Source organism: Pleurodeles waltl, chromosome 1_1 (genome assembly GCF_031143425.1).
Source record: "Pleurodeles waltl isolate 20211129_DDA chromosome 1_1, aPleWal1.hap1.20221129, whole genome shotgun sequence".
Classification (NCBI taxonomy): Eukaryota; Metazoa; Chordata; class Amphibia; order Caudata; family Salamandridae; genus Pleurodeles; species Pleurodeles waltl.
Window position 1 is genome coordinate 1,456,644 of NC_090436.1, and position 21,387 is coordinate 1,478,030.

A 21,387-nucleotide genomic window follows, 5' to 3' on the forward strand; every position below is an offset into this window, starting at 1 on the left:
CCTGCCATCCAGGCATCACACGGCACTGCCATCAACACACACAGAGGTGGCGTGGATGTCACAGAGCACTGCCATCAATCCACAGAGAGGTGACGTGGGCATCACACAGCACTGCCACCAACCCACAGAGAGAAGGTGACGTGGACATCACACAGCACTGCCACCAACCCACAGAGAGCCTGCCATCCAGGCATCACACGGCACTGCCATCAACACACACACAGAAGGTGACGTGGATGTCACAGAGCACTGCCATCAACACACAGAGAGAAGGTGACGTGGACATCACAGATCGCTGCCACCAATCCACAGAGAGAAGGTGACGTGGACATCATAGAGCACTGCCACCAATCCAGAGAGAGAAGGTGACGTGGATGTCACAGAGCACTGCCATCAATCCACAGAGAGAAGGTGGCGTGGATGTCACAGAGCACTGCCATCAACCCACCGAGAGAAGGTGACGTGGACATCACACAGCACTGCCGTCAAACCACAGACAGCCTGCCATCCAGGCATCACACGGCACTGCCATCAACACACACACAGAAGGTGACGTGGATGTCACAGAGCACTGCCACCAACCCACAGAGAGAAGGTGATGTAGACATCACACAGCACTGCTGTCAAATCACAGACAGCCTGCCATCCAGGCATCACACAGCACTACCACCAACCCACAGAGAGCCTGCCATCCAGGCATCACACGGCACTGCCGTCAACACACACAGAGAAGGTGACGTGGATGTCACAGAGCACTGCCATCAATCCACAGAGAGAAGGTGACGTGGGCATCACACAGCACTGCTATCAACCCACAGAGGGAAGGTGACGTTGACATGACACGGCACTGCCATCAACCCACAGAGAGAAGGTGACATAGGCATCACACAGCACTGCCGTCAACCCACAGAGAGCCTGCCATCCAGGCATCACACGGCACTACCATCAATCCACAGAGAGAAGGTGGCGAGGACATCACATAGCACAGCTGTCAAACCACAGACAGCCTGCCATCCAGGCATCACACGGCACTGCCATCAACACACACAGAGGTGGCGTGGATGTCACAGAGCACTGCCACCAACCCACAGAAAGAAGGTGATGTGGACATCACACAGCACTGCCACCAACCCACAGAGAGCCTGCCATCCAGGCATCACTCAGCACTGCCATCAACCCACAGAGAGAAGGCGACGTGGACATCATATAGCACTGCCACCACTCCACAGAGAGAAGGTGATGTGGACATCACATGGCACTGCCACCAACCCACAGAGAGCCTGCCATCCAGGCATCACACAGCACTGCCATCAACCCACAGAGAGAAGGTGACGTGGACATGACACAGCACTGCCATCAATCCACAGAGAGAAGGTGATGTGGACATCACACAGCACTGCCGTCAAACCACAGACAGCCTGCCATCCAGGCATCACATGGCACTGCCATCAACACACACAGAGAAGGTGACGTGGATGTCACAGAGCACTGCCATCAATCCACAGAGAGAAGGTGACGTGGGCATCACACAGCACTGCCATCAACACACACACAGAAGGTGACGTGGACATCACACAGCACTGCCACCAACCCGCAGAAAGAAGGTGATGTGGCCATCACACAGCACTGCCACCAACCCACAGAGAGCCTGCCATCCAGTCATCACACAGCACTGCCATCAACCCACAGAGAGAAGGCGACGTGGACATCACATAGCACTGCCACCAATCCACAGAGAGAAGGTGATGTGGACATCACACAGCACTGCCACCAACCCACAGAGAGCCTGCCATCCAGGCATCACACAGCACTGCCATCAATCCACAGAGAGAAGGTGACGAGGACATCACATAGCACTGCCACCAACCCACAGAGAGAAGGGGACGTGGACATCACATAGCACTGCCACCAACCCACAGACAGAAGGTGATGTGGACATCACACAGCACTGCCACCAACCCACAAAGAGCCTGCCATCCAGGCATCACACTGAACTGCCATCAACCCACAGAGAGAAGGTGACGTGGGCATCACAGAGCACTGCCACCACCCTACAGACTGAAGGTGATGTGGGCATCACACAGCACTGCCATCAACCCACAGAGAGAAGGTGATGTGGACATCACAGAGCACTGCCACCACCCTACAGACTGAAGGTGATGTGGGCATCACACAGCACTACCATCAACCCACAGAGAGAAGGTGACTTGGGCATCACATAGCACTGCCACCAACCCACAGAGAGAAGGTGATGTGGGCATCACAGAGCACTGCCATCAATCCACAGAGAGAAGGTGATGTGGGCATCACAGAGCACTGCCGTCAACCCACAGAGAGAAGGTGACGTGGACATGACACAGCACTGCCATCAATCCACAGAGAGAAGGTGATGTGGGCATCACACGGCACTGCCATCAATCCACAGAGAGAAGGTGATGTGGGCATCACACGGCACTGCCATCAACCCACAGAGAGAAGGTGATGTGGACATCACAGAGCATTGCCATCAACCCACAGAGAGAAGGTGACGAGGACATCACATAGCACTGCCATCAGTCCACAGAGAGAAGGTGATGTGGGCATCACAGAGCACTGCCATCAAACCACAGAGAGAAGGTGATGTGGGCATCACACGGCACTGCCATCAACCCACAGAGAGAAGGTGATGTGGACATCACAGAGCATTGCCATCAACCCACAGAGAGAAGGTGACGTGGACATCACACGGCACTGCCATCAACCCACAGAGAGAAGGTGATGTGGGCATCACAGAGCACTGCCATCAAACCACAGAGAGAAGGTGACGTGGACATCACAGAGCACTGCTGTCAACCGACAGAGAGAAGGTGATGTGGACATCACAGAGCACAGCCACCAACCGACAGAGAGAAGGTGATGTGGACATCACAGAGCACTGCTGTCAACCGACAGAGAGAAGGTGATGCGGACATCACAGAGCACTGCCACCACCCTACAGACTGAAGGTGATGTGGGCATCACACAGCACTGCCATCAATCCACAGAGAGAAGCTGATGTGGACATGACACGGCACTGCCATCAATCCACAGAGAGAAGGCGACGTGGACATCACGCAGCACTGCCATCAACCCACTGAGAGAAGGTGAGGTGGGAATCACACAGCACTGCCACCAACCCACAGAGAGAAGGTGACGTGGGCATCACATAGCACTGCCACCAACCCACAGAGAGAAGGTGACGTGGACATCACACTGCACTGCCATCAATCCATAGAGAGAAGATGACGTGGACATCACAGAGCCCTGCTGTCAACCCACAGAGAGAAGGTGATGTGGACATCCCAGAGCACTGCTGTCAACCCACAGAGAGAAGGTGATGTGGGCATCACAGAGCACTGTCATCAACCCACAGAGAGAAGGTGACGTGGACATCACAGAGCACTGCTGTCAACCGACAGAGAGAAGGTGATGTGGACATCACAGAGCACTGCCATCAACCCACCGAGAGAAGGTGACGTGGGCATCACAGAGCACTGCCGTCAACCCACAGAGAGAAGGTGATGTGGACATCACACAGCACTGCCATCAATCCACAGAGAGAAGGTGATGTGGACATCACAGAGCACTGCCACCAACCCACAGAGAGAAGGTGACGTGGACATGATACAGCACTGCCATCAATCCACAGAAAGAAGGTGACGTGGGCATCACAGAGCCCGGCCATCAACCCACAGAGAAAAGGTGACGTGGACATGATACAGCACTGCCATCAATCCACAGAAAGAAGGTGACGTGGGCAAAACAGAGCACTGCCATCAACCCCACAGAGAAGGTGATGTTGACACCACACAGCACTGCCATCAATGCAGAGCACTGCAGTGTGGGCCTCATACAGCACTAACATCAAGCCACAAACAGCTGCCCATCCAGGTATCACACAGCACTGACATCAATGCACAGCACTAGAGTTATTCCAAAAGGCCGGCCAGGCCACTCTGACACAGCATTAGAATCGTTCCAAGGAGGTGACCAGGCCCGTATCACACAGCACTTGAATTGCTGCAAGAAGCCAGTCATGCCAGTACCTCACAGCACAAAGTGAAGCAGTTGTGTACACGAATAAACAACCCTACCAACAAGCCACAGACACCAGCAGTTCGGAAACATACAACACTACCAACAAGTCACAGACACCTGCAGTGCGGGAACACAACAACACTACCAACAAGTCACAGACACCAGCAGTGCGGGAACACCCAACACTACCAACAAATCACAGACACCTGCAGTGCGGGAACACACAACACTACCAACAAGCCACACATGTCAGCAGTGCGGGAACACACAAATTACCAACAAGCCACAGGCACCAGCAGTGCAGGAACACAACAACACTACCAACAAGCCACAGACACCAGCAGTGCAGGAACACACAACACTAACAACAAGCCACAGACACCAGCAGTGCAGGAACACACAACTCTACCAACAAGCCACAGACACCAGTAGTGCAGGAACACACAACACTACCAACAAGCCACAGACACCAGCAGTGTAGGAACATACAACTCTACCAACAAGCCACAGACACCAGCAGTGTAGGAACACACAACACTAACAACAAGCCACAGACACCAGCAGTGCAGGAACACACAACACTACCAACAAGTCACAGACACCAGCAGTTCAGGAACACACAACACTACCAACAAGCCACAGACACCAGTAGTGCAGGAACACACAACACTATCAACAAGCCACAGACACCAGTAGTGCAGGAACACACAACACTACCAACAAACCACAAACGTCAGCAGTGCAGGAACACACAACACTTCCAACAAGCCACAGACGTCAGCAGTGCAGGAACAAACACCAATACCAACAAGCCACATCAGTCAGCAGTACAGCAATAAATACACAACACTACCAACAAGCCACAGACGTCAGCAGTGCAGGAACAAACAACACTACCAAGAAGCCACAGACGTCAGCAGTGCAGGAAAAAGAACACTACCAACAAGCCACAGACACCAGTGGTACAGGAACACACAACACTACCAACAAGTTACAGACACAGCAGTGTGGGAACACACAACACTACCAACAAGCCACAGACATCAGCGGTGCAGGAACAGACAACACTACCAACAAGCCACAGACAACAGCAGTGTAGGAACACACAACACTACCAACAAGCCACAGACACCAGCAGTGTAGGAACATACAACACTACCAACAAGCCACAGACACCAGCAGTGTAGGAACACACAACACTACCAACAAGCCACAGACACCAGCAGTGCAGGAACACACAACACTACCAACAAGCCACAGACACCAGTAGTGTAGGAACACACAACACTACCAACAAGCCACAGACACCAGCAGTGTAGGAACATACAACACTACCAACAACCCACAGACACCAGCAGTGTAGGAACACCCAACACTACCAACAAGCCACAGACACCAGCAGTGCAGGAACACCCAACACTACCAACAAGTCACAGACACCAGTAATGCAAGAACACACAACACTACCAACAAGTTACAGACACAGCAGTGTGGGAACACACAACACTACCAACAAGCCACAGACACCAGCGGTGCAGGAACAGACAACACTACTAACAAGCCACAGACACCAGCAGTGCAGGAACATACAACACTACCAACAAGTCACAGACACCAGTAATGCAAGAACACACAACACTACCAACAAGTTACAGACACAGCAGTGTGGGAACACACAACACTACCAACAAGCCACAGACACCAGCAGTGCAGGAACACACAACACTACTAACAAGCCACAGACACCAGCGGTGCAGGTGTTGTGTAGCCATTTTAGTTATAGATCCTTGCACGTTATTTTAGCATACTAGGCCTGCCGCTGTGCACTTTAACCTAGATATATTTTATTCAGCTTTGTTTATTATTCTTATAATAGCCAGTTTTGCGGTCTTGTTTTATTTCTCTCTATCTAGCTGTTTTTGCCTAGGCTAGCACTACGTTCTCAAACAAGACATTCTTGTTCACTCTGTGCTTCTTTCTGGGCTGCAGTTAGATAGGTTGCGGGTGAACATGGCACACGTTTTGTCTCTGACATTCATAGAAAAACACACATCCTTACGAAGGGACATTTTCTCAGAACATCAGCTGTTTCATTATAAAAACACTTCCCTGTCCCTTCCATGTTAGAGGGAGATTGCAGCCAGAGAACCACGACTGTATGCTGATTGCTGAATGCTTCGCTACAGCTGCTTATGCAGACTTCAGGCCGTTGCTCAGGTATGGGGGAAGATGTCTTCCCAGGGGAACCTGAAGGGCGAAACTATAGCTTAACATGCTGTGCTCTATCCTAGCCTAGGTAGGAATTAGTCTATTGACTCTAGTGACAATATGTCAGCGTTATTTCTATGCTCTATTCTCTTTGTCACGATTTTAATCTTGTCATGCTGTATCGTCCTGGTTTGCTATCTAAGGTGCAGTTGCTTCATTAAAATCTTATTGAAATATATACTGCCTCTGTTTGGCATTGTGTATGTGAGACTAATGTAATTGAGAGAAACAGATGAGACCTGAGAGACCACGGTTTCCCTGAGAAATCAATTATGTCATGCGCTCGGCTGCCCAATCATCCCTGCCGTGGGTGGAGATGAGGCACTGCTAGTTAGCCGGAGCAAAATCCGGATTGGGGCGACAGGTGTCACCTGCAGTGGGTCAGACTCAGTCTCCCACACCACAGGCGATTCTGACGCTCAAAATCCAGTAGTTTCATTAGAATAATGAGAGCCTACAGGACACAGGAACACACAACACTACCAACAAACCACATAGGTCAGCAGTGCAGGAACACACAACACTACTAACAAGTCACAGACATCAGCAGTGCAGAAACACACAACACTACCAACATGCCACATATGTCAGCAGTACAGGAACAAACAACACTACCCACAAGCCACAGTCGTCAGCAGAGCAGGAACACACAACACTACCAACAAGCCAGAGACATCAGCCGTGCAGGAACATACAACACTACCAACAAGCCAAAGACGTCAGCAGCATAGAAACGCACAAAACTACCAACAAGCCACCGAAAACTAGCTGTGGAGGCATCACACAGCACCACTCGTAATTCAGGCACACAGAGATGGCTGCAAGGACATGACACAGCAATACCGCCACACAGCCAGCTCTGCAGACACCCCTGAGCATTACCAAGAATCCACAGAGAACCACCCATACACTATCACTTAAGTAAAGAGGCCTAAAACAAAGATATCAGGAGAAATGAGAACTGTATGTACCGGCAGGACGTTGGTTGGGGTGATCTCTACTTTAGGTGGGGTCACTTTCGGCTTGACATTCTGGTTGCTCTCACTTGCTGTCTCTGCAACAGCCAACGTTGAGTTCTTGGTAGTTCTTGGACGAGGAGTCTTTTTCTAAAAGGCAAACAGTAAATTAAGATTATCAGCACCTGTCAAAGTACAGTGAATAATTTCAAAGGCTCATTTTATAAGCTAACAGCACACAGCAGAATGAAAATGTTTAACTATTCCTACAGCAATTACGGTACTGGCTTTATAGCTACTGATAAGGTGAGGTTATATTCTAACCCAGAATTTCACAATAATGTCCTGGGTGCACACTTGTTTCTATTCTCAGGGAATGAGCACATCCTGGGTACCCCAGAGGAGGAGAAACTACAGGGTCTCTGACCCATATACGAAAATGTATTTAAAATGTATCCGCAGGGCTACTACTAGCCAGGCTGTAGGAGGGTCACAAGTCTGGGAGTGCTTTTGTCTTGAGCACGTAGTGATCTCTCTAGAGTCCAGGCACCAAGAGGAAATATGGACCACTGGACTCTTCACTTCTGAGATGAGCTAGCTGGCAGACGATGAAGCACTGACCCTCTCAACCCCTTCCTCACCTCGTCTGTGGGTGAACCAGAAGGCACCCAAACCCACCACCGGAGGTGGACGCTCAACACTCTGCTCGAAGCTGTTGCAGCTGATACAGATGAGGTAAGCACTATGAAAAGTGTGTGTGAATTGCTAAGGGAGCCACTACTCTCCCCTCTTGAAATGATTATTTCCTTCCCTGCTACACTCACATACCAGTCATGATGCTGTGTCCACTTGATATTTTAGTTCCATCACTCTGCAATGGCAACTTCAGTGCACCGACTCAGAACGGGCTCGAACAGCCATCTCCACTGCAGCTCAAGAGGGTTAAGGGTTCTTAACATGAGAAAGATTTGGCCACAATTTTTTTCAACTACTTTTGTTGTTTTTGGAACAGTTCCAACAACTAACACCACAGTACAGGCAAAATGATCAGCCTGTCACATCCACAGAGTTTTCAAACCTAAATATCCATAAAATTTTTGTGAACACAAAAAGTAAGCACAACCAGGAACACCAAAGACAACACAGTTCAGGATTCGATTCAGCATCTACACCCCATGAGAATATTCCCACCATTGATCCCAGATCTTGCAGTCTTTCTAGGGCAACATTATCCACCAGTATCTCCTTTCTGGCACAAAGTCCATGCCTCTGGACCATTCAGCCACTGTGGGGTCCCCCTCATCCAGCCCATGTTTAGCACTATCTCTTTTGGTGATGAGCAGGCCCAATCCAGCCACGAACCTAGCATAGCGTGACCCTCCCCATCCATCCATCACCCCAAGGATGGGTTCCAAGTATATCCTTCTGCCCGCCCCCTCTCCCAATATTTACCCCATCTTTTGCCAATATTGAAATAATCACTGGGCATTCCCAGATTACATAAAAACATGTTCCCCCAAAACTCTACATCTAACACGCATCCCGTGCTCAGTGCATCGTCAAGAGTCGGCATGGGAAGTGGAAGAATCTGTGGAAATACATAAACTGGTAAGGCGGCGCTGAGAGGATATCGCTAGAGTCCCGGCAGTCATCTTAGCCTCTGTCCAAACATCATCTTCATCCTGGGTCCCAACATCTTTTTCCCACATAGCTTTAACATCCCCTTAAAGGAACTGAGGAAATGTTTAATAATGAATGAAAAATATTGGCTATGCCTTTGATCCACAAATGTTCAGAAAGTATTCAGGCCTCAAGTAGGTTTAAGCCAGGGAGAGGAACCTACAGCGATGACTATCGAGGGCGTGTTTTAGCTGCAGGAAGAATTTAGATTTATTTACCTCGTATTTAGCTACCATATGATCTGAAGACCAAACATCCCCCAAATCGAAATGTCAATCAGGTCCCAGGCATGGAACCCCTCCACACATGCCCTACACATGCCAGATACAGAGGCCATCATCCCTTCCATAAGGGGTCATTTCCGTCAAGGCCCTTCTGCCATTTGAAATGTTGCAATGCCTCATGCCAGCACATGATGGGAATCTGGACACCGAGCCTGGCAGTTGGAGTTGGCCTGTTCTCATATTGTTGGGTCCAAACTGAGGTGGCATGGTGGGCTGAAGAACAATGAGTTAGGATGCTACTCCAAGCAATTCCTCTGGTTAGACTTATTGCAAGCTTTTTTCTCATCACGTTTTGTGTATTTGATGTACCATGCAGCAGTGCCAGCAGGTCATTATCAGTCAAGTGTGCATATCTCTAGCGGAACGGCTGAATGATCTCTTTCATTAATAGCCAGTCATTATTGGGACTAACTGTGAGGCCCAATAATGGAGTTTTATATTTGCCCGGCCCTTAGAAAAGGAAATGTGTGGAGTTTTGGTTCCTCATAGAAAGCCAGTTATCAATACTGGAGATTTTAAAAAAACACCAATGGGAGTTTTGCAAGGTATACAAAAGTTAGGGAAAGGAAATCATTTTAAGTAGCGCCCCCAACACATAATCAAAAGTGGCAATGCAGCCCAGGCCCTGAATTCAAACCTCAACTTTTTCAAGTAGTGGGGCAATATTTAACTCCCAACTTTATCATCAGCACAGCAAAATATCCAGACCTAGGTATCGGAGGTGGTGTTTGGCTTTCTACATGGGGTTGAAAACAGGGAAGAGGGAAAAGGAACGAAGTGGGGTTTTCTCAGTTGACTCTAATGCCGGCTGTGCTCAATAAATTCAGAGTATATCCTTGATATGTGGTGTGGAGTAGTCTAGGTGCCTTACAATCAGAAGCATGTCATCAGCAGATAGAGATACCTTGTCCTCCTGACCATCGACCCAATTAACTCTTTGATTTGGGAGTCGATCCTTAGCCATTCAGCCAGAGGCTACAAAACTAGGGCAAAAAGCATAGGGGAGAGAGGGCAGCCCTGCGAGTGCCTCTCAACTGTGAAAGAGGATACCAGGGATCCATTAACTCACGCCTAAGCATGAGGGAATACGTAGAAAGTCAGATAAGACCACCGAAAGCAGCACCTGATGACAATGCACCGAGTCAAAGGCCTTTTTGAAAAATACTGATAATAGTCCCTCATCCCCACATCGCGTCTGTGTGCGCCAGGGTCACATGCCACAAGACTGAGGTGCGAAACACTTAAGGCAATAGTGCTGCAAAGATGTAAGCTAATATTTGAAATGAGGAGGTAGGAGGCGCAGTCCTCATCGGAGTTAGATGGTTTTATGATCACTGAGATTGTTGCACTCTGTAAGTCCTATGGGAGGAAGCTGTTGTCAAGCTCCTCGTCGCAGCGTTCTCACGAAAGGGGGGAAGCAGTGAAGAGTAACATTTAAGAGTTCAAGGGGATGCCATCGGGTCCCGGGTCTTCCCAGGCAGCACTGCAGGGATGCTCTTTGGATCTCTTCTTCCATGATTAGGTTATCCAACTTTTCCCAAACTGATGCAGACAAGGAGACTGGGAGTTCAGTTATTTATAGGCTTGGGAGGGGCCCAAAATATGTATAATTGTGCACAGTATGTTGCAAATGAGCCAGCAATGATTTCGGCCGAGTGAACCATGTGCCGTTTGCTTTTTCAAACGGGGGGATTATTATGGATACGTTCCCTATTTAGTTCTGCGTTCCCAGTAGTTTACCCAATTAGTCATGTTTCCTGCAGCTGTCCCAGCATGCTCAGTCTAGATGAGCGCGCCTTACCAAAGAATTTCTCCCTCAACTCTAGTTTATTCTACTCTAATTGTCTCAGAGTGTCAAAGCCTGGGCTTTCTGCTAATTTTATGTCAAGACAGGAGACTGGCATTATGCATAAACTTTTATGTACCCTTTCTTAGCAGCCCCTAGAAAGCTTCTCAAATAGAGTCTTGAAACATCACAATGACGAGAACTCTCAGTCCCACACAAGCAGCCTGCCGCCATGTTCTTCCTCTTATGTTTGCTGCTTCTCGGCAGATAAGTGTTATTTTAGTTATGCGCCTTACTTGAAGTGCGGTGTGCGCATTTTGGTTTATGGTACAACTAAATGCAATGTATGAGCTCTAGGATCCTTTTGGTAATGTTTTTGTGTGTATTTCTTATTTATGTTTAACATATATATATTTAGAGTAGGAATTAAGCATTATTGTGGTCTATTTTTCAATGGTAAGCATTGTTATTAACATTGTACATTAATATATATTTTATTACAGAATGTGAATTTCACGTGTACTCTTTATTACTGGTGATTCACTGGGGTGGCAGATTCTAGCTAACCTGCCTAAACTGTTGACAAACCAAGGCCTACCCAATTTGGTGGTGGAATAGAGCTTCGCACTCATCTGGAACTCGGACTGAGGCGCCGGCGTTGTTTATTTAACAGTAACGGAGCATCTACTCGAGTCGGACCATTTGTCAAACTGTGTTTTTAAACGTTAATATCTGGGACTACTTGACACATTTGTGTGCAGTGCGTGGTTGTTTGACATACATGGCTTTCGGAAGGAAGGTGGGCCTTCTGCTACTGGAAGGGGTATTGCGTAGCAGCAATAGCGCGGCTGAGCGATCTCCTCTGAGACACTTTGACTGATCGCGTGAAGAGCGTTTTTCACCATATCTGGCTTGAATTTAGGAATTTATAATTTGTTATGAACTAAACGGTATTTATTCAAATACTTACAAAATCAAATAAGTTATACAATTTGTATATTTGGTCTACATTATTCTCTTTGACAAAGAGATGGAAGAACAGGGCAGTGTTGACCAGAGCACACAAAAGGATGATGGACGGAGTGCTGACAATGCAAACACTCACCCCTAGTCACAGATCTGGGTTTAATCCATTGTTCTTTTGCTCACCACGCCACTCATGTTTGGAACCAGCCATATGCAAATCAGTCTTGACCCTGTTCCTCATGGGAGCAGTCCAGCCCGAACTGCCAAGCCAGGTCCTCCCAGGACGGGAAACAAGCATTAAAGGATTAAACCCAGATCTGTGACTGGGGGTGAGTGTCTGCATTGTTCAGCACTCCGTCCATCATCCTTTTGTGTTGCTATAGTTGCCCTAAGTGGGAAGGGTATGCCCAGACGTGGGTCCCGTGCTCACTGGGCCACTGAATTAAAGCTAGCCTGGCTGATGAAAGGTGAAACCCTGAAACCGGTCCCAGGATGCTTGTTTCCAGTCCAGGGAGGACCTGGCTTGGCAGTTCGGTCTGGACTGTTCCCATGAGGAACAGGGTCAAGACTGATTTGCATATGGCTGGGTCCAAACTGGGATGGCATGGTGAGCAAAAGAACGATGGATTAAACACAGATCTGTGACTGGGGGTGAGTGTTTTGCACTGGAGACCAGTAATAATTTTAAGAAATGTAAATCAATTTGTGACTTACAGACATCTCAAAATGGAACGAATACATTTACTGAGGGATTTACTTCAGAGACGAGACTGGATGGTGAAGATGGATCTAAAAGATGCATATTTCACTATTTCTATGGGGGAAGAGAGTGAAGTTTCCAAGATTCAGATGGAAAGGAGAGTTATATCAGTCCCTGTGTCTTCCGTTTGGGCTGTTTGCAGTCCCTTGGTACTTTACAAAGCTCTTAAAGCCAGTAGCGGGTATGTAAGAGAAAGGGTTATTCGGATGATAATTTACGTAGATGATATTTTGATTATGTCACAGGATGTGGAAGAATTAAAAACCTTATTGGCTGTGGTGAAGGAATTGTTGGAGTATCAAGCTTTTTGGTGAATCTGGAGAAATCTGTTTAAATTACAAACCAACGTTTGGATTTCTTAGATTTTCTGGAGGACATGAATTTATGTCAATTACATTTATCAGAGAAGAACATAAAGAAGATAAGGCAAGAGGTATCTGTTCTCTTAAAGAAAGAGGAAATACGATTGAGGGAATTTGCTTGTATGATTGGTCTATAATCCTCTTCAATACAAGCATTTTCTGCAGGTCTGCTGCATTACCAGGCACTTCAACGGTTAAAGACAGTGGGGTTGTCCAGAGGCCTTTTGTATGGACACAAGATACATTTAAATCAGGAAGCGAAGGTGGAATTAAAATGGTGGGAGCAAAATTTGGGAGCATGGACTGGAAAGGCAATATCGGGAACAAAAGAGGATTTTGTTCTGGAGACAGATGCAAGCGGTTTAGGTTGGGGAGGCGTTTGTTCAGGACACGAAACAGGAGGTTTATTGCTCTATGGGTGAGAGACAGAGTCACATGAATTCTCTGGAATTGACAGCAGGGTTGTTTGCCTTACAGAGTGTAGGAAAGTACCATCTTGCCTGGCATGTTACCCCCATTTTTCACTGTATATATGTTGTTTTAGTTGTATGTGTCACTGGGACCCTGGTAACCCAGGGCCCCAGTGCTCATAAGTGTGCCTGTATGTGTTACCTGTGTAGTGACTAACTGTCTCACTGAGGCTCTGCTAATCAGAACCTCAGTGGTTATGCTCTCTCATTTCTTTCCAAATTGTCACTGACAGGCTAGTGACCATTTTTACCAATTTACATTGGCTTACTGGAACACCCTTATAATCCCCTAGTATATGGTACTGAGGTACCCAGGGTATTGGGGTTCCAGGAGATCCCTATGGGCTGCAGCATTTCTTTTGCCACCCATAGGGAGCTCTAACAATTATTACACAGGCCGGCCACTGCAGCCTGAGTGAAATAACGTCCACGTTATTTCACAGCCATTTTACACTGCACTTAAGTAACTTATAAGTCACCTATATGTCTAACCTTTACCTGGTAAAGGTTAGGTGCAAAGTTACTTAGTGTGAGGGCACCCTGGCACTAGCCAAGGTGCCCCCACATTGTTCAGAGCCAATTCACTGAACTTTGTGAGTGCGGGGACACCATTACACGCGTGCACTACATATAGGTCACTACCTATATGTAGCTTCACCATGGTAACTCCGAATATGGACATGTAACATGTCTATGATCATGGAATTGCCCCCTCTATGCCATCCTGGCATTGTTGGTACAATTCCATGATCCCAGTGGTCTGTAGCACAGACCCTGGTACTGCCAAACTGCCCTTCCTGGGGTTTCTCTGCAGCTGCTGCTGCTGCCAACCCCTCAGACAGGCATCTGCCCTCCTGGGGTCCAGCCAGGCCTGGCCCAGGATGGCAGAACAAAGAACTTCCTCTGAGAGAGGGTGTAACACCCTCTCCCTTTGGAAAATGGTGTGAAGGCAGGGGAGGAGTAGCCTCCCCCAGCCTCTGGAAATGCTTTGTTGGGCACAGAGGTGCCCAATTCTGCATAAGCCAGTCTACACCGGTTCAGGGACCCCTTAGCCCCTGCTCTGGCGCGAAACTGGACAAAGGAAAGGGGAGTGACCACTCCCCTGACCTGCACCTCCCCTGGGAGGTGTCCAGAGCTCCTCCAGTGTGCTCCAGACCTCTGCCATCTTGGAAACAGAGGTGCTGCTGGCACACTGGACTGCTCTGAGTGGCCAGTGCCACCAGGTGACGTCAGAGACTCCTGCTGATAGGCTCCTTCAGGTGTTAGTAGCCTTTCCTCTCTCCTAGGTAGCCAAACCCTCTTTTCTGGCTATTTAGGGTCTCTGTCTCTGGGGAAACTTTAGATAACGAATGCATGAGCTCAGCCGAGTTCCTCTGCATCTCCCTCTTCACCTTCTGATAAGGAATCGACCGCTGACCGCGCTGGAAGCCTGCAAACCTGCAACATAGTAGCAAAGACGACTACTGCAACTCTGTAACGCTGATCCTGCCGCCTTCTCGACTGTTTTCCTGCTTGTGCATGCTGTGGGGGTAGTCTGCCTCCTCTCTGCACCAGAAGCTCCGAAGAAATCTCCCGTGGGTCGACGGAATCTTCCCCCTGCAACCGCAGGCACCAAAAAGCTGCATCTCCGGTCCCTTGGGTCTCCTCTCAGCACGACGAGCGAGGTCCCTCGAATCCAGCGACACCGTCCAAGTGACCCCCACAGTCCAGTGACTCTTCAGCCCAAGTTTGGTGGAGGTAAGTCCTTGCCTCACCTCGCTGGGCTGCATTGCTGGGAACCGCGACTTTGCAAGCTTCTCCGGCCCCTGTGCACTTCCGGCGGAAATCCTGTGTGCACAGCCAAGCCTGGGTCCACGGCACTCTAACCTGCATTGCACGACTTTCTAAGTTGGTCTCCGGCGACGTGGGACTCCTTTGTGCAACTTCGGCGAGCACCGTTTCACGCATCCTCGTAGTGCCTGTTTCTGGCACTTCTCCGGGTGCTACCTGCTTCAGTGAGGGCTCCTTGTCTTGCTCGACGTCCCCTCTCTCTGCAGGTCCAATTTGCGACCTTCTGGTCCCTCCTGGGCCCCAGCAGCGTCCAAAAACGCCAAACGCACGATTTGCGTGTAGCAAGGCTTGTTGGCGTCCATCCGGCGGGAAAACACTTCTGCACGACTCTCCAAGGCGTGGGGGATCCATCCTCCAAAGGGGAAGTCTCTAGCCCTTGTCGTTCCTGCAGTATTCACAGTTCTTCAGCCTAGAAAGAGCTTCTTTGCACCAACCGCTGGCATTTCTTGGGCATCTGCCCATCTCCGAGCTGCTTGTGACTTTTGGACTTGGTCCCCTTGTTCCACAGGTACCTTCAGACAGGAATCCATCGTTGTTGCATTGCTGATTTGTGTTTTCCTTGCATTCTCCCTCTAACACGACTATTTTGTCCTTAGGGGAACTTTGGTGCACTTTGCACTCACTTTTCAGGGTCTTGGGGAGGGTTATTTTTCTAACTCTCACTATTTTCTAATAGTCCCAGCGACCCTCTACAAGGTCACATAGGTTTGGGGTCCATTCGTGGTTCACATTCCACTTTTGGAGTATATGGTTTGTGTTGCCCCTATCCCTATGTTTCCCCATTGCATCCTATTGTAACTATACATTGTTTGCACTGTTTTCTAAGACTATACTGCATATTTTTGCTATTGTGTATATATATCTTGTGTATATTTCCTATCCTCTTACTGAGGGTACACTCTAAGATACTTTGGCATATTGTCATAAAAATAAAGTACCTTTATTTTTAGTATAACTGTGTATTGTGTTTTCTTATGATATTGTGCATATGACACTAAGTGGTACTGTAGTAGCTTCACACGTCTCCTAGTTCAGCCTAAGCTGCTCTGCTAAGCTACCATTATCTATCAGCCTAAGCTGCTAGACACCCTATACACTAATAAGGGATAACTGGGCCTGGTGCAAGGTGCAAGTACCCCTTGGTACTCACTACAAGCCAGTCCAGCCTCCTACATTGGTTGTGCAGTGGTGGGATAAGTGCTTGAGACTACTTACCACTCTTGTCATTGTACTTTTCATAAGAGAAAAATATACAAAACAAGGTCAGTGTATATACACATAGCCAAAAAGTTTTTGCATTTCCTCTTTTCACTCTTTTCTAAGTGCTGAAAAGTACTTCTAAACTTTCAAAAAGTTCTTAAAAGTTTAAAAAGTTTTTTTTCTGTCTTTCCAAAAAAAGTTCTGAAAACTTTTTTCTCTTTGTCTATCACTTTAACTCTCTCTAAAAAATGTCTGGCACAGGCCAAAAAGTTGAACTGTCCAAACTTGCATATGATCACCTTAGCTGGAAAGGAGCAAGGAGTCTCTGCATAGAGAGAGGTTTGAGTGTAGGGAAGAATCCTTCTTTAGAACTGTTAATTAATATGCTTAGAGTACAAGATAAGGCCATAAGTGCCCAATCTGTAGAAAAAGTAGCTAATGGTTCTCAATCTGATCCAGGGACTCCCCCAGGAAAAGGTTCAGGAAAGAAACTTCTCAGCCTGCCCATTACTAGACAGTCTAGCATAGTTGGTACAGAGGTTGAATCACATCATACTGATGATGTGCTCTCACATTATACTGGTAGCCAAGCTGTTAGGGTGCCCTCTGTAAGGGACAGGTCTCCTTCTGTTCATTCCCATCATACCTCTGTATCTAGAAATGTCCCTCCCACCCACCCTGATGACAGATTGTTAGAAAGGGAGCTCAATAGATTGAGAGTGGAGCAAACCAGACTGAAGCTCAAGAAGCAACAGCTGGATTTGGATAGACAGTCTTTAGAAATAGAGAGGGAAAGACAGAAGATGGGTTTAGATACCCATGGTGGCAGCAGCAGTATTCCCCATAGTCATCCTGCAAAAGAGCATGATTCCAGGAATCTGCATAAGATAGTTCCCCCTTACAAGGAGGGGGATGACATTAACAAGTGGTTTGCTGCACTTGAGAGGGCCTGTGCTGTACAGGATGTCCCTCAAAGGCAGTGGGCTGCTATCCTATGGCTATCATTTACAGGAAAAGGTAGGGATAGGCTCCTTACTGTAAAAGAAAATGATGCTAACAATTTCCAAGTTCTTAAGAATGCACTCCTGGATGGTTATGGCTTAACCACTGAACAGTACAGGATCAAGTTCAGAGATACCAAAAAGGAGTCTTCACAAGACTGGGTTGATTTCATTGACCAGGCAGTGAAGGCCTTGGAGGGGTGGTTACATGGCAGTAAAGTTACTGATTATGACAGCCTGTATAACTTAATCCTGAGAGAGCATATTCTTAATAATTGTGTGTCTGATTTGTTACACCAGTACTTGGTGGACTCTGATCTGACCTCTCCCCAAGAATTGGGAAAGAAGGCAGACAAATGGGTCAGAACAAGAGTGAACAGAAAAGTTCATACAGGGGGTGACAAAGATGGCAACAAAAAGAAGGATGGTAAGTCTTCTGACAAGGGTGGGGACAAATCTAAAAATGAGTCTTCATCAGGCCCACAAAAACACTCTGGTGGGGGTGGTGGGCCCAAACCTTCCTCTAATCAGAACAAGGAAAGGAAACCATGGTGCTATTTATGTAAGATAAAAGGCCATTGGACAACAGATCCCAGTTGTCCAAAGAAAGGCACCACAGCTCCTACCACTACAACCCCTACTGCTACACCTAGTGTCCCTACTAATAGCAGTGGTGGTGGGAGCAAACCTACTAATAGCCAATCCAAGGGAGTAGCTGGGCTCACTTTTGGTAATTTAGTTGGGGTTGGTCTGATTAGGGAGACCACAGAGGCTACTTTAGTCTCTGAAGGGGCTATTGACTTAGCCACTTTGGTTGCTTGCCCCCATAACTTGGAGAAGTACAAGCAACTAACCCTAATAAATGGTGTTGAGGTCCAGGCCTACAGGGACACAGGTGCCAGTGTCACAATGGTGATTGAGAAACTGGTGCACCCTGAACAACACATACTTGGACACCAGTACCAAGTAACCGATGCTCACAACATAACACAAAGCCACCCCATGGCTGTTGTAAATCTCAACTGGGGGGGGGTATCTGGTCCAAAGAAAGTTGTGGTAGCTTCAGATTTACCTGTAGACTGTCTATTAGGGAACGATTTGGAGACATCAGCTTGGTCAGATGTGGAGTTGGAGGCCCATGCAGCAATGCTGGGCATCCCAGGGCATATTTTTGCTTTGACAAGGGCTCAGGCCAAAAAGCAAAAAGGACAGGGAAGCTTGGATCCTGGAACAATGGACCAAGTGCTCCCTAAAGCTAGGGCTAGTAGAAGCAAACCACTTCCTACTATCCCTCCCTCTACAGTGGATTCTACTTCTGAGGAAGAAGAATTCCCTCCCTGTGCAGAACCTACACCAGAGGAGCTGGAAGCAGACACTGCTGAGCTTTTGGGTGAAGGGGGGCCTGCCAGAGAGGAGCTGAGTGTGGCACAGCAAACCTGTCCCACATTAGAGGGTCTCAGACAGCAAGCTGTCAAACAGGCTAATGGGGATGTCAGTGACTCACACAGAGTTTACTGGGAGGACAACCTCTTGTACACTGAGCAAAGGGATCCTAAACCTGGAGCTGCCAGGAGATTAGTGATTCCTCAGGAGTACAGAAAGTTCCTCCTAACACTGGCACATGACATTCCCTTAGCTGGGCACCTGGGTCAAATGAAAACTTGGGACAGATTGGTACCACTGTTTCATTGGCCTAGGATGTCTGAGGACACAAAAGAATTTTGTAAGTCCTGTGAAACCTGTCAAGCCAGTGGCAAGACAGGTGGCACTCCAAAGGCACCCCTTATCCCACTGCCTGTGGTTGGGGTTCCCTTTGAAAGGGTAGGGGTTGACATAGTTGGCCCCCTTGACCCTCCTACTGCTTCAGGCAATAGGTTTATCTTAGTGGTAGTGGACCATGCCACAAGGTATCCTGAAGCAATTCCTTTAAGGACCACTACAGCTCCTGCAGTGGCAAAGGCCCTCCTGGGAATATTTTCCAGGGTGGGCTTCCCAAAGGAAGTAGTATCAGACAGAGGAAGCAATTTCATGTCTGCATACTTAAAGGCCATGTGGAAGGAGTGTGGTGTAACTTACAAGTTCACAACACCCTATCATCCACAAACAAATGGACTGGTGGAGAGATTTAATAAAACTCTCAAAGGCATGATTATGGGACTCCCTGAAAAACTCCGCAGGAGATGGGATATCCTTCTACCATGCCTCCTTTTTGCCTACAGGGAGGTACCCCAGAAAGGAGTGGGCTTCAGCCCCTTTGAACTTCTTTTTGGACACCCTGTTAGGGGTCCACTCACACTTGTAAAGGAGGGTTGGGAACAACCTGTAAAAGCTCCTAAGCAGGATATTGTGGATTATGTACTTGGCCTCAGATCAAGGATGGCTGAGTACATGAAAAAGGCCAGTAAAAACCTTCAGGCCAGCCAAGAGCTCCAGAAGCAATGGCATGATCAGAAGGCTGTTTTGGTTCAGTACCAACCAGGGCAGAAAGTGTGGGTCTTGGAGCCTGTGGCCCCAAGAGCACTCCAAGATAAATGGAGTGGTCCACACACAATTGTTGAAAAGAAGGGTGAAGTCACCTACTTGGTTGACTTAGGCACTGCCAGGAGTCCCCTTAGGGTGCTCCATGTCAACCGCCTGAAACCCTACTATGACAGGGCTGATCTCACCCTGCTCATGGCAACAGATGAGGGACAGGAAGAAGACAGTGATCCTCTACCTGATCTCTTCTCTTCCACAGAACAAGATGCTCTTGTGGAAGGGGTAGTTTTGGCTGATTGTCTTACTGCTGAGCAGAAAGATAATTGCATAAATCTCCTAGGACAATTTTCAGAACTCTTCTCCATTGTGCCAGGCACCACTTCTTGGTGTGAGCACACTATAGATACTGGAGACAGTTTACCTGTCAAAAGTAAGATCTATAGGCAGCCTGACCATGTCAGGGACTGCATAAAGCAAGAAGTTCAGAAGATGTTGGAACTAGGAGTGGTTGAGCACTCTGACAGTCCATGGGCTTCTCCTGTGGTACTGGTACCAAAACCAAATTCTAAAGATGGAAAGAAGGAAATGAGGTTTTGTGTAGACTATAGAGGTCTCAACTTGGTAACCAAAACAGATGCTCACCCTATACCCAGGGCAGATGAGCTAATAGATACACTGGCATCTGCCAAGTATCTAAGCACTTTTGATTTGACTGCAGGGTATTGGCAGATCAAAATGTCAGAAGATGCTAAACCTAAGACTGCATTTTCTACCATTGGAGGACATTACCAGTTTACTGTAATGCCTTTTGGTTTGAAAAATGCACCTGCCACTTTTCAGAGGTTGGTGAACACAGTCCTGCAAGGGCTGGAAGCTTTCAGTGCAGCATATTTGGATGATATAGCTGTCTTTAGCTCCAGCTGGGATGATCACCTGGTCCACCTTTGGAAAGTTTTGGAGGCCCTGCAAAAGGCAGGCCTCACTATCAAGGCTTCAAAGTGCCAGATAGGGCAGGGTAAGGTGGTTTATCTGGGACACCTTGTTGGTGGGGAACAGATTGCACCACTTCAGGGGAAAATCCAAACTATTATTGATTGGATTCCCCCTACCACTCAGACTCAGGTGAGAGCCTTCCTAGGCCTCACTGGGTATTACAGGAGGTTCATTAAGAACTATGGCTCCATTGCAGCCCCTCTTAATGACCTCACATCCAAGAAAATGCCTAAAAAGGTATTATGGACAGCAAACTGTCAGAAAGCTTTTGAGGAGCTGAAGCAGGCCATGTGCTCT

General features: G+C 47.9%; 1 protein-coding gene across 3 annotated transcripts in view; it reads right to left on the reverse strand.

Annotated features, from left to right (window-relative positions):
- Positions 1-21,387, reverse strand: part of LOC138246115 (trichohyalin-like) — a 156,459-nt gene that overhangs the window by 46,931 nt on the left and 88,141 nt on the right. For all 3 annotated transcript variants that reach the window (XM_069200564.1, XM_069200486.1, XM_069200402.1), the window contains exon 3: positions 7,296-7,430. In XM_069200564.1, coding sequence (XP_069056665.1) covers positions 7,296-7,430 — 135 coding nt within the window. The remainder of the gene's footprint in view (positions 1-7,295; positions 7,431-21,387) is intronic.